The sequence below is a fragment of the Triticum aestivum genome, chromosome 5B (assembly GCF_018294505.1).
Source record: "Triticum aestivum cultivar Chinese Spring chromosome 5B, IWGSC CS RefSeq v2.1, whole genome shotgun sequence".
In the NCBI taxonomy this organism is placed as follows: Eukaryota; Viridiplantae; Streptophyta; class Magnoliopsida; order Poales; family Poaceae; genus Triticum; species Triticum aestivum.
Window position 1 is genome coordinate 390,133,356 of NC_057807.1, and position 12,627 is coordinate 390,145,982.

Sequence of the window (12,627 nt, forward strand, 5' to 3'; positions counted from 1 at the left end):
CTTCCATCCTCTCCCACTCGCGCCGCCGCTCGTCTCCGCGTCCGAGCCTGCCGTTTAGGAAGCTCGCGCTCGCAGCCCACGTTTGAAGAAGAAGAAACCGGCCGGCACTCAGGTCAGTTCGCCGCCATTTGCGCTGCTCGGAGCGGCAGATCTGCTCGTACTCCCTCAATGGTTTGGTTTCTGAGCTTTGACATCATTAATGTGTGTGCGGACTGCGGCGCAGGGAGGGTCGGCTCGGCGACGATGGCGGAAGACCGCAGCTGGATGTACACGGGCCGCCAGAGCAGGAAGAAGTTCACCCCCGAGTGGCTGGAGAAGACGACCGAGTTCGTGGAGCGCGCCTTCCGCATCCTCCCGCCGGGGCACCAGGCCGTGCTGTGCCCCTGCGCTCGCTGCCAGTTCAGGCTGTACAGACGGAAGGACGAGATTCAGCTGCATCTGTTCAAGAACGGGTTCGCGCCAGGGTACACGGTGTGGGTGTACCACGGCGAGCGCCACAAACCCGAGCCTGCTAAGCCCAAGCCGTCCGACGACCACCCCGGAGAGAATGGCGGTCTCGACGGGAAGAAGGATGGCGCCGGCGGTGGCGAGCAAGTGTCCAAGCCGCAGGTTTTGTTCTGAACATAGGAGCTTTCAGAAACTGTAGCTTAAACAGGGGAGGTTTCAGCAGCGGTTACTGACATTTGCAGGGGACCAAGAAGTGGGCGTGTGCAAGAGGCAAGCTACCAAAGAAGGATCAAAAGTGGGCGCGGGCTGCGGCGCAGGGAGAGGGAGGCCCGGCGAGGACGGCGGAGGACCGCAGCTGGATGTACACGGGGCGCCTGAGCAGGCAGTCCATCACCCCCGAGTGGGCGGAGAAGACGACCGAGTTTGTGGAGCGCGCCTTCCGCGGCGTCCCGCCGGACTTCGGCATGCTGTGCCCCTGCGCGCGCTGCCGCAACCGCAACAGGATACCGAGGACCAAGTTCGACATGACGATGGATCTGGGCCGGAACGGGTTCATGCCAGGGTACACGGTGTGGGTGCACCACGGCGAGGGCCACAACCCCCAGCCTGCCAAGCCGTCCGACGACCACGGGAAGAGGGATGGTGGCGCCGGCGGTGGCGAGCAAGTCTCGAAGCCGCAGGTTTTGTTCTGAACATCTGAGAGGGGTTTCAGAAACTGTAGCTTAAACAGGGGAGGGGAGGTTTCAGAAGCTGTGAGAAATATGTCCAGGTTACTGACATTGTGTACTTGTCATTGCATTTGCAGGAGACTAAGGAGTGGGAGATTTCCCATCTTGAGGCGTATGCAAGAGGCCGTCTACCAAAGGGGACTGATCAAATGGAGTGGACCTACCAGAAATACCTGTGGGAGCAAAAGAAAGCCAAGCTGCAACAGCAACAGCAACAGAGTGAACCAAAGGCAAAGAGGCTGGTGAGTTTACCTGTCTTAGTACCATTGCAGTGTCAATACTAGGTAGAAATCAACGGTGCTTGTCAGAAACATTATTTGATATGTACACCTTAACTAGAGGAGCGCAATGCTAGCCCAAATTAAACCCATTAAGTGTGGCCCAACCAGCTATGCCATGTGACAGCTATGCCATGTGACGCAAGCTGGTTGGCCGCAATGGAAAAGCATTTGAAAAGAAAAGATGGAGGTGAGCAATTTTTTAAAATACTTTTTTTAGATGAAGGTGGGGACTCATGTATTCTTTGTAAATGGAGGGCTATGCAAAGTGGCGCTTACTGATAGGCGGCGGTGGTATTTGTTTTTCTTTTTTACTTTTTTTTAAGATGGAGGTGAGAATTTTTTTCTAAGCTATTTTTTTTGATAGAAGTGAAGATTTATGTATTTTTTTTAAATGAAAACGTGCAGCAGCGTCATAGGGTGAAGTCGCAACCACTAGTTTGCGGCAATGGTCGCCCAACTTCATGCTTTGCTCGCCCTGTGTGAAACGTGTGGGCGGCTTATCGCCTTCCAGCCTGAAATGCAACTTTGGAAAGAGCAAGTTTTTTGCATTATTTCTTGTTAGAGCATCTCCAACAGCCACACAACACGCGGCGCGCTAAAAATGTGTTTACATCACCGGAATTGTGACTTTTTGCGTGCCTCGGAGCACGGGCTCCAGCTGCCGTTGCAAAATATAGCGCGCACGAGTCACTCCAGCAAGGGCTGCAAAAATACTGCACACGCGCTCAGCACAAACAACATATGCACTCCAAACACAACCAAGAAGATCACACACAAACAAAATAAATCAACAATAAATAGTTTAATTTTATTATTACAACTCAAACAAATAGTTTATCTTGCAATACAACAAATAGTTCAACAATACAATATCAAACATACAAATCATGATGCTCTTTTTTGGCCATTTCATGCCCACCGCTCCTCGATGAGATCCTTCTGAAGATTATCATGCGTTTCGGCACGTCGAATGACATGATAGGAGGCAACAAATCGGGCCACCCTCTCAGCCCTCTGCCATTGTCGCACTGGATGTCCCAAGAGCTCATACTGAGAGTAGTCTAAATCTTGGCCACGCTCATTTTCGATGACCATGTTGTGCATGATCACACAAGCGTGCATGATGTACCGAAGCATTTTTTTATTCCAAAATCTAGTTGGTCCTCTCACAATGGTGAATTGGGCTTGCAAAATGCCAAAAGCTCTCTCCACATCTTTCCTAGCTGTCCCCTGAGCATTGTGAAAATCTAGATTTTTCTTACCTTCTAGTTTTTTCAATGGTTTCACAAATGTTTTCCATTTTGGGTAGATGCCATTTGCAAGATAGTAGCCATAGTTATATGTATGACCATTTGCTACAAACTGCACCAGTGGCAGTTCACCATTTGCAATCTTATTCATGAGTGGTGACCGATTAACAACGTTGATGTCATTCAAAAATCCAGCCATTCCAAAACAACATGTCAAATCCAAGTCTCTTGATCGGCCACCGCTTTAAGGATTATAGTGGAACCTTTTTTTTTACCGTGGAATTGCCAATGACATGCCTTAGGACAAATTTTCCAACTCTAATGCATGCAATCTATTGAGCCAAGCATATCTGGGAACCCGCGGGCTTTGTTCATCTTCAAAAGCATTGCGGCGTCTTCTACATTGGGAGATCTCATATACTCTGGGTCAAACACTTGCACAATTCTAACTACGAAGTGCTTGACACACATGATGGCTTGACTCTCACTCATGGTCAAGTGGTCATCAACTAGTTCAGTCGGAATACCGTATGCCAACATACGCAAAGCGGTTGTCACCTTTTGAAAGGTGATATGCCCGAGTTCTCCGGCGGCATTCCTTCTTTGCTGAAAAAACCGATCATGGCTCGCCAGTTTCTCTCCAATGCGCCTGAACAACTCGGTGCTCATCCTAAACCGGCGCCGGAAGTACGACTTGGGGTATGTGGGATTCTCCACAAAATAGTGCCTCATCAATCTGTTGTCAGCATCGATCTTGTCCCTCCAAATTTTCTGCCGACCTATAACCGAACAACCTTGCTTTGGTTTTTTATTGATGTGCATAGCTAGGATCATTGCAAGGTCCTCCTCCTCTTCAATATCAAATTCTTCTTAAGAAAAATCATATGACGAACTCGTCTACAATGTTGGATTTAAACTAGTCTAAAAACTGCAAAAAAAACATGCATCAAATTCATGTAAAAAATGTGAAAGTGAAGCAATGCATACCTTGCAAGCGTTTTGCCGAACACCTTGTGGGCGCCGCGCGGCAGTGGGCGGCCGGGCGCTGTTCGTTAGAGGAATGGCGCGCGCGAGGGGCAGCGGCGACTAGAGGGAGACGGAGAACATAGCGGCGGCACGGGGATAGGCCGTGGAAGCGCCGAAATGGTCGCCGGAACAAATGGGGTGGTGCGGGCGGCGGCGCCAGCGCCTGGATTGGGGTAGGCAAAAGTCGCGACGTGGGGCGCTCGAGTGTGCAGCACGCGGGAGCGGGCGCAACAAATAAACGGCGTGCGATGCCGTTTTGCCCCCCGCGCTAAACAACTTATTCCGCGCGCGCGGTTTTTGCGCCTCCGCTGGAGCGCCAGGAGCGGCTGCGCGCGCAAAAAAAACATAAAATTTTCAGCGCGGCTGTTGGAAATGCTCTTGTACCGGTTAGTGAGACTCTGTTGCTAGCAAATTCTGTAGTGCTGAATGCTGATACAAGTAGATGGTTTTAGAATGCTGAATTCTGTAGTTAGTGAGACTCTGTTGCTAGGTAATCTTCTTCAATAATGCTGAAGTACAATATCCTGAAAGATACAACACCTTCCCCATCTCATGTTTTCCTGAAACTTTTTTTAGCCTTCAATGCTTGCTGCTCCATTGCAAGAAAGAAACATGTTGTCAAACGTATTTGGCTGTTGGTACAGCTATATGAATGTTGTCAAGGCATTCAACTTTGAGGGCGGTCCTCTTGCTTGAGCATATAGGATCAGCATGCAAGTACTAATATCAGGTCATTCTTGCTAAAATCTCACAATGGTTTGTTATTGATTAGCAGTAGCACAGAGTACACATTACTGGCTTTTCTCTGACGCACAGTTGCACGAATTTCTGCACTTTCGTTTAACCGACGAATATCTACACTTAATAGCATATGCAACTTGCTAAAACTATGTGATTCTTTCAGCTCACGTTTCACTTTCCATGCACCTCTGGTTCGTCCACTGCTCATTCTTTTAAAACTATGTGATATGATTCTTTTAGCTCACGTTTGCTGAAGAGGAAGGGAACAATGTCAGCGTTCCGGATCCTGATGAACCAGCGACAACAGCTGATGGCCCTGTAGCTAATCCGGCAACGACAGCTGATGGAGTTCAGATCCCAGCTGGACCGACGGCTCGTCCCAAGCGCAAGGCAGGCCCGCCCGGGTGGCATTCAGGTTCAGACTGGGTCAATTGACCCATGTAACGGCTACCTAGTTTAAATAGCCCCCATGACCTACTGATGTACTTGGCGGATAAGAAATGGGCGGCTAAGGCCGATCGTAAGCACTTGTTGTGTCGCTGGATTAATCAGCTAGCTAATCTTCTCCTAGATCGATTTCATCTCTGCGATTTCAATTTGTGAGCCATCTAGCAAGCAAGATCTATGTAGCTTACAGTTGGTATCAGAGATCCCACGGCACCACCACGATACCCGACTTTGAGATCGGCGGCGAGCGGTGGCCATGGAGGGTCTGTCGACCAAGGGGTGCGGCATCTATGAGCTCCTCCACACTGACTTCACCAATGACCTGGATGAGAAACTTAAGGGCCAAGGTGAGATACCCTCAATCCATGACAAAGTTTCTCGAGGTGAATACTGCTACGCTCGATGGCCTCATCACGACAAGGGTTGACGGCATCCGCGAGTAGATGGCATTCGACCTCGACCAAATCCATGTCGAGATGAGCAAGGAGAACCAGGGCAGGGTGGATGGTTCGTCGACCTCATGCAACACTGGGAAAGGACGCGGTGGTGCTCTCTGATTCCCTTGGCTTAGAATCTGGTTGACGGGGGAAGCACATAATACTTATGCCCCTCCTCCAGTCAGAGATGCATATAATACATATCGAGGTGATTATCTCAGAGAATTCGGGGCTATCTGGTGAAAACAAGGATAGAAATGTGTACAAAAATACACTCACCAATACTCACAATGACTTTTTTTTAACATACACAATGATTGTTTTTTAATTACACTGTGAAAATTAAATGATTGGACTAAGTAGACGATGACTAATTTTGAACATTATTTAAATAAATGTGATTATTTAAATACACTTTGAACACTAAATGACTAAACAAATAATGATTATGTATCTCCAGCAAAATCATTTATGTATTCTCCAAAAAAATACAATAAAACAAAAAATAAAGGAAGGAAAAGAAAAATGATAAATGAGCAAACAAAAAAAGGTCTAGTATAACGCAAGAAGGCCTGGACATTCAGCCCTGCACAGTCAAACACGGACTGACGTGCAAAGCCACAAACTTGGTTGGGGAGCAAAGAAGGAAAAAGGAAGCCAAGTTGGGTCTCGTGGAGCACGATGACCAAGCCAAAATATTGTGGAGGCCTTGGTTTCTAGGATATCGAGCTTTTTAACCTAGCTCTACTGGCAAGGCAAGCATGGAGAATTTTAACGGACCCAGACTCACTCAGCGCACGGGTTCTGAGGGCCAAATACCACCCAGGAGTTGATATCTTGAATGTGGAAATTGGTTCGGCTCCTTCTCAAATTTGGCGGGCTATAATTGAGGGTCGCGACGTTCTTAAGCATGGCATTATCAAACACATTGGTGATGGACTCACGACACACATATGGGATCAGAACTGGCTTCCGAGATCAGCAAACATGCGACCTATTGCTAGTCTGATTGCTAATCCACCTCAATGGGTTAGTGATATTATCTTGCCTAGCACAGAGAATGGGACCAAGCTGCAGTTTCACAGATCTTCTTACCCACGGATGCACAAGTGATCATGTCGAATTGTCGATACCTTTGTGTACGAGATATATAGATGATTTTTGGTCATGGGTACATGAGAAGAACGGTGTTTTCATAGTTCGATCGGCTTACCGTATGCTTGTTGAAACAAAGATAAGGAGAGAAGCCTGGCTCGAGGAGAGAGGCCACTCGTCAAACACTTCCAGAGAAACTAAGTCCTGGGAGAGACTATGGAAAGTGGATGTACCTTCAAAAGTTAAAATCTTTCTATGGAGGCTAGCACAACAGTCGATCCCCACAGCTGATGTCCTTCATCATCGGGACATGTCAACCACCATGAGGTGTGGTTTGTGCGGCTCTGAGGACTCATGGCAACACTCTTTGCTCCATTGCACAGTAGCTCGATGTGTATGGGCGTTGCAAGATCATGACTTGGTTGAAGCTCTAAACAACACCCACGAGCCGGATGCACGACGTTGACTTTTCTCCCTTTTGGACACACTTTCTTCTGTTGAATTCATCCAAGTAGCAGTTACCATGTGGGCTCTCTGGTATGCTCCTCGGCAGGCATTACATGAAAATATTTTCCAAAGTCCTCTGGCCACGCATAACTTTATCATGAGATACATCAGAGAGTTGGAGGATTGCAAACCCAAAAAGAGCGCTCCGCATTCAGCTCCAAATGCTGAACAGCCAAGGCAGAGGTGGATCTCTCTACCGCCGGGGTTCGCGAAGATAAGAGTTGATGGCGCGGTCTCGAGGGACAACATGCATGGCTCTTTCAGCGCAATTTGCAGAGACTCCTCTGGTCAGTTCTTGGGAGCATCAGCAATCAAGATACATGGGATCACGGAGCCTACAACTCTCGAAGCGCTAGCTTGCCGGGAGGCACTAGCATTAGCTTCAGACTTGGCCCTGTTCGATTTCATTGTGGCTACTGACTGTCAGGGAGTAGTAAACGACATCAAGCATGGAACGGGAGGGACGTATGCAAGCACCGTCAAAGAGATTATTGAAACGTCAAGAGATTTTCCGCAGTGTACCTTCATCTTCGAAGGTTGATCCACCAATATTGAAGCGCATAGCCTCGCTAAGCACGCTTTCGGTTTGGATTTTGGGCCATGTGTGGCTTATAAACCCACCAGACATTCATTGTATCCATATGAACTTCTTTTAATAATAAAGTGTGTTTAGACTAAAAAAAAATAAGCCACAAACAAATCAGGGACACATGCAAAAAAAAAAGTAGTTGATCGTAGCGGTAAAATTTAACAGGCGTGTGACTGTAAAAATCAACCGGTGTTTGCCAACAAGTGATGCATTGGTGCAAATGTGATCCTAGCCCAAATCTTCTTCCTACAACTTCATCCCGCATTTTCCCCTAAAAAAAAAAACTTCATCCCGCATTTTCCTTTCCCTTTTACTACCTTCCGGTCTCGTAGCTACATTTGCACCCTCCTGGCCGTATACGACGACCAGTCATTGTCAACGAGTGAAGACATGGACATCTACTACTTGCATGCAGTTGCCGCCCGTTGCAAGCAATAATTGAAAGCTCCGAACTAATGTAAAGACCCCGCCCCAAGTCCACTCTCGCCGCCCGGAGATGCGCGCGTACAGCCACGCCTGCGTGCGTCGTGGTAGATGGATTAGATCCGTAATGCGCTCCCCGGCGGCGAGCAGATGGACATGGACCAGACGACGGCGGGCCGGGTATCCCGGTCGACGGAGCGATGGACCGCTCATGCACCTCACCTACCTACACGTATAGCACGTCTGTACGTACGTGCGCTCTGGGTGCAGGCAGGACGCGCACGCAAAGTACGCGGCTAGCTACTTGCGCCGAGTCCGCGCTCGGATGTGGACGTGTCACGTACCAAGCTCGTCTCGTCTCCTCTACCTCGGGCAGTTGCGCTGTGTCGTCGTCACCAGACCGCGTTGCCGCGGCCGCGGCCGCGCCGCTGGAGCGGAGCGGGGCGGCGCGGACGGACGGGTCCCTGTTCTTTGCTAGCTGCGGTATTTACATGGCGCCACGGCCGGAAAAACTGCTCGTGCCTGGTGGAGATGAATATGATGGATCACGCGGCGACGCACGCACGACAGGGCCGACGGGATAAGGAGGAGAGCCGTCCCATGTACTGCAAGCTAAGCCATGGCTGACATGTTAGCTGCTTGTGCTACGTCGCTGTACGGCGGCAGGTCTGGGACGGCATTCGGACCAGCAGATTGCACACAAACTTGGCAGAGAAAGCAGTCTATGGAAGGAGGCTGGGGCCGCGGCCGGGAAACGGTGTCGCCATTGGGCATTTGCCTCCTCGACAGGGGGTGATCAAGGCCAGGGCACGGCCTCGACACGCCACGCCACGCATCTGCTGCCTTCCTCTGGCGTAGCGCCGGCGGCTGAGCTCGACGCCGGTGACGGGCGCAAACTCCCTGTTGATTGTATAGAAATGCCAGGGAACGACTTTCTGTTGCCCCTCAATCACACACGTCGGTCAGAGTCAGACACGACACTGGCCTAGTAGTGGTGCGCGTGTAGACGAGAAGCCAAGCAAATCATTGGTGCCCTGCGGCATGGAGCTAACTAAAGACAAGGAGGCGGACACCTGCAATGAGATATCTCGTCGTGTGGACACAATGTCTACACGCGCGCAAAATAAAAATAAATGATATGGTGCGACGGCGGATCCACATGCTGAGGCCAGGCCAAGCTGGTAGCAGACGTGAGACGTGGACATACGATGCAGAGCACTTCTCCATCATCATCATCATCTTCTTCATCTTCCTCTCTTCATTTTCAGAGAGTGATAAGAGTCAAACAAACAAAAAATTTTAACACTGTAGAAGAGAAATAGACCAAAGAGAACCCATCCCCGCAAAAAAAAAAATATCCCTAAATAGTTCAATCCGGCCACTGTATGTATCAAGTCGCCCGAACGGCACTACGTGAGCAGAGCTGTCAAAAGAAATGGGTTTGCACAAGAGGAAGGGCTACTCAACAAGGGGTTCAGTTCAGTGCACTGAACCTGAGGCGGGCGAGTGGGATCCATCATCATTCACCCATGGCATGGCAAATTGGCAACCAAAACAAGGTAACGTAACGTAGGTATCAGCATCACAAGCGACACGGCCCACCAAAGCGAACCCATCGACACGATATCTTGTCCTTTGCTGCGCTTTATGTGCTCATCGCTGTAGCACGATTGCTGCTAAGGCGGCGACGTTTTTGTCGCTCGCACTAGGTTGGTGTGAAGATCCAGTTGAGGGTTCGTACGTGATCATCCCCTCATCGATGCAGATGTTTGTCACGGGATCTGCTAAGAAAATAGGCAATTTTTCGACTAATTTAATCCATAAGTAGATAACTAGCATGGCATTGATAAAACTAACAACATACTGGTACTGATCTAAATGAGCACGTACTATGCAAATAGTAGACAAATTTACACATGATGCTAGCACTGCTAATACGGAAATTATCATGAGAGGGATAAACGCGCTATACCCTCCAGTAGCCCATGCAGAAGCCGCCGCTGCGGTGGCAGCAACAGATGCGTCCTCGGCGGCCTTCTTGTCGGCCTCGGTCTTCTCGGCGGCGGCGCGTTCGGCGTCGCTGGACATGGTGATGACGGAGACGGCACGGACGTAGAGGAAGTAGTGGATCGGAGGCGAGCAGTCGCGTAGTCGCTTCCCAAAAACCTATTCGTCTCTCTCCCGTACAGGAACCAGAGAGACGGAGTTTCGTAGACCTGCTCTCCCGTCGACCGTGTACGCGGCGGACGGGATGGAGTCACCGGCGGCAGCAGCAGCAAAGGAACGCCGGTCGGCGGTGCGCGTGGAGCAGATGTGTTCTGATCGTGGCGGCTAGGGTTAGGGGACACAACACACTTATATAGACGCAGCCGCGTGGAGATACGTGGGCTTGACCCACGTCCGAGTCCGTGACAGCCCACGATCCGACATCTCGGATCCTGGCCCTGCTGTCAGAACCTCTCCATTAGGGACTGGCAAAAATAAGCGCATAGGTGTGAGCTCGGCTCATCTCATTCCCGCAACGCGCGGCGCGTCGTGGCGAGGCGAGGCGAGGCGAGGCGAGGCGAGGCGGGCGGCGGAGGAGGAGCGCGCGAGGGCCTCTTCTCTTCTCAAGCTCCAATAGCATGTAGAAGAGCCACGCTTATAAACCACTCCAACTTTCCTTCCACTAGCATGGTGGGACTAAACTTCCCACCACCTTGTCATGCCACCTACATGGGCCCATAGAGATCAAATCTGAAATTGTCATATGGGCTCTAGGCCCATCTCACATTTCAACAATCCCCCACCAGATCTCAGGGGCCCACTTTGTCCTTTGTTCCAAACGCTGTTTTGATATACTATTGTTTCAGCGAAGACCTGTTAAGGTTGAGCTTCACCTAGAGCAAGTAGCTACACTCCTTCACAACTGAACAATGGACTATGCCTTGAATTGTCAGTTTGGCGTAAAAAAGTTTCACCACATGTCTTACTAGTACTGGGCTGCCGAAGGCTGACCCCTCGGGTGGAGCATATAAGTCACACTCCTGGCCTATTCATGAGCTTACTAGAGATCACCCCAATCTCATAGACTGTGACTAGCAGTCGGGCTCACATAGGTGTGTTCCTCCAAAGATCGCTCTGTAGGATAGCATCTTGCTTATACATATAAGCCTTGGAACACATTAAGACAGTAGTCATCCTTCCATACAGTTTCCGAGAGTATTGCATCTCCAACGGAGTGGGTTAGTAAAGTTACTCTCCTCAGTTCACCACTGGCTTGTTTCCCAGGTCCTACTTCACGGGATCTCCGATCACATAGGTTGGGTTACCACCATGGCAACTCATGTGGGTCTCATACCCATCTCCCTCGATGCACTATCTATCACTACACGTGATAGCCCTTTCGTAAAGGGATAAATTCTTAGCCGTATGGACATAGTCCAGCGCTATCACTCGGGAGTTTCTTAATTTTCTGACAGCTTTTAATCTCATTCTTATATGTTTGTTGGACTTTATGTTGTCCTTTGAACTCTTCACCTTGGTGATGACAGTCTGAATATCACCGTTCATAAGGATAGCCGGAACCGGTTTATCAACCAGTGGCAAGTCCATCAAAAGATCTCGAAGCCATCCTGCTTCAACACCAGAAGTGTCTAATGCTGTTAATTCTGCTTTCATTGTCGATCTTGTTAAGATCGTTTGCTTGCAAGACTTCCAGGAAACGGCGCCACCTCCAAGAGTAAACATATACCCAGTTGTGGCCTTCATCTCATCAGCATCAGAGATCCAATTCGCATCACTATACCCTTCAAGTACCGATGTGTCTTCGGTATAGTGAAGTCCATAGTTCATAGTACCTTTCAGATAGCGCATAAATCTTTCAACAGCATGCCAATGTACATCACCCGGTTTGGAAACAAACCGACTCAGTTTGCTCACAGCAAACGCGATGTCAGGCCTCGTTGCGCTCGCTAGGTACATCAGTGAACCAATGATTTGAGAGTATCTCAATTGATCTTTAGCCATGTCTTTGGACTTTCGAATCAACACGCTATGATCATATGGTGTTTGAGATGGTGTGCAGTCCGAATATCCAAAACGACTCAACATCTTCTCAACATAATGGGATTGCAGAAGTGTGATCCCACCCTCATTATCTCTCAGTAGCTTGATGTTCAAGATAACATCAGCCACACCAAGGTCCTTCATCTCAAAGTTCTAAGACAGAAACGATTTGACCTCCTCAATGACTTTGAGGTTTGTTCCGAATATCAGTATGTCATCAACATACAAGCACAGTATAACTCCTTCGGCCCCACCATGGCGATAGTATACACATTTGTCAGCCTCATTAACAACGAAACCAACAGATGTCAGAGTTGTATTGAACTTATCATGCCATTGCTTAGGTGCTTGCTTCAGGCCATATAAAGATTTCAGCAACTTACACACCTTCCTTTCCTGACCATCTATCACAAAGCCATCTGGCTGTTGCATGTAGATTTCCTCATTTAACTCTCCATTCAGAAAAGCCGTCTTAACATCCATTTGATGGACGAGAAGACCATGTGAGGCCGCCAACGAGAGTAATACTCGAATGGTGGTCAGTCTACCCACAGGTGAATAAGTATCGAAGAAATCTTCCTCTTCTTTCTGGTCATAGCCCTTGGCCAC

General features: G+C 49.1%; 1 protein-coding gene across 1 annotated transcript; it reads left to right on the top strand.

Moving 5' to 3' along the window:
* Nucleotides 1-16: 16 nt before the first annotated feature.
* LOC123112015 (uncharacterized) lies at nucleotides 17-5,155 on the top strand. The gene is made up of 5 exons (XM_044532912.1): nucleotides 17-112; nucleotides 224-609; nucleotides 690-1,127; nucleotides 1,253-1,417; nucleotides 4,714-5,155. The coding sequence occupies exons 2-5, from the start codon at nucleotides 244-246 to the stop codon at nucleotides 4,906-4,908; spliced, it is 1,164 nt and encodes a 387-aa protein (XP_044388847.1). The 5' UTR covers nucleotides 17-112; nucleotides 224-243; the 3' UTR covers nucleotides 4,909-5,155.
* The last annotated feature ends 7,472 nt before the right edge of the window (nucleotides 5,156-12,627 follow it).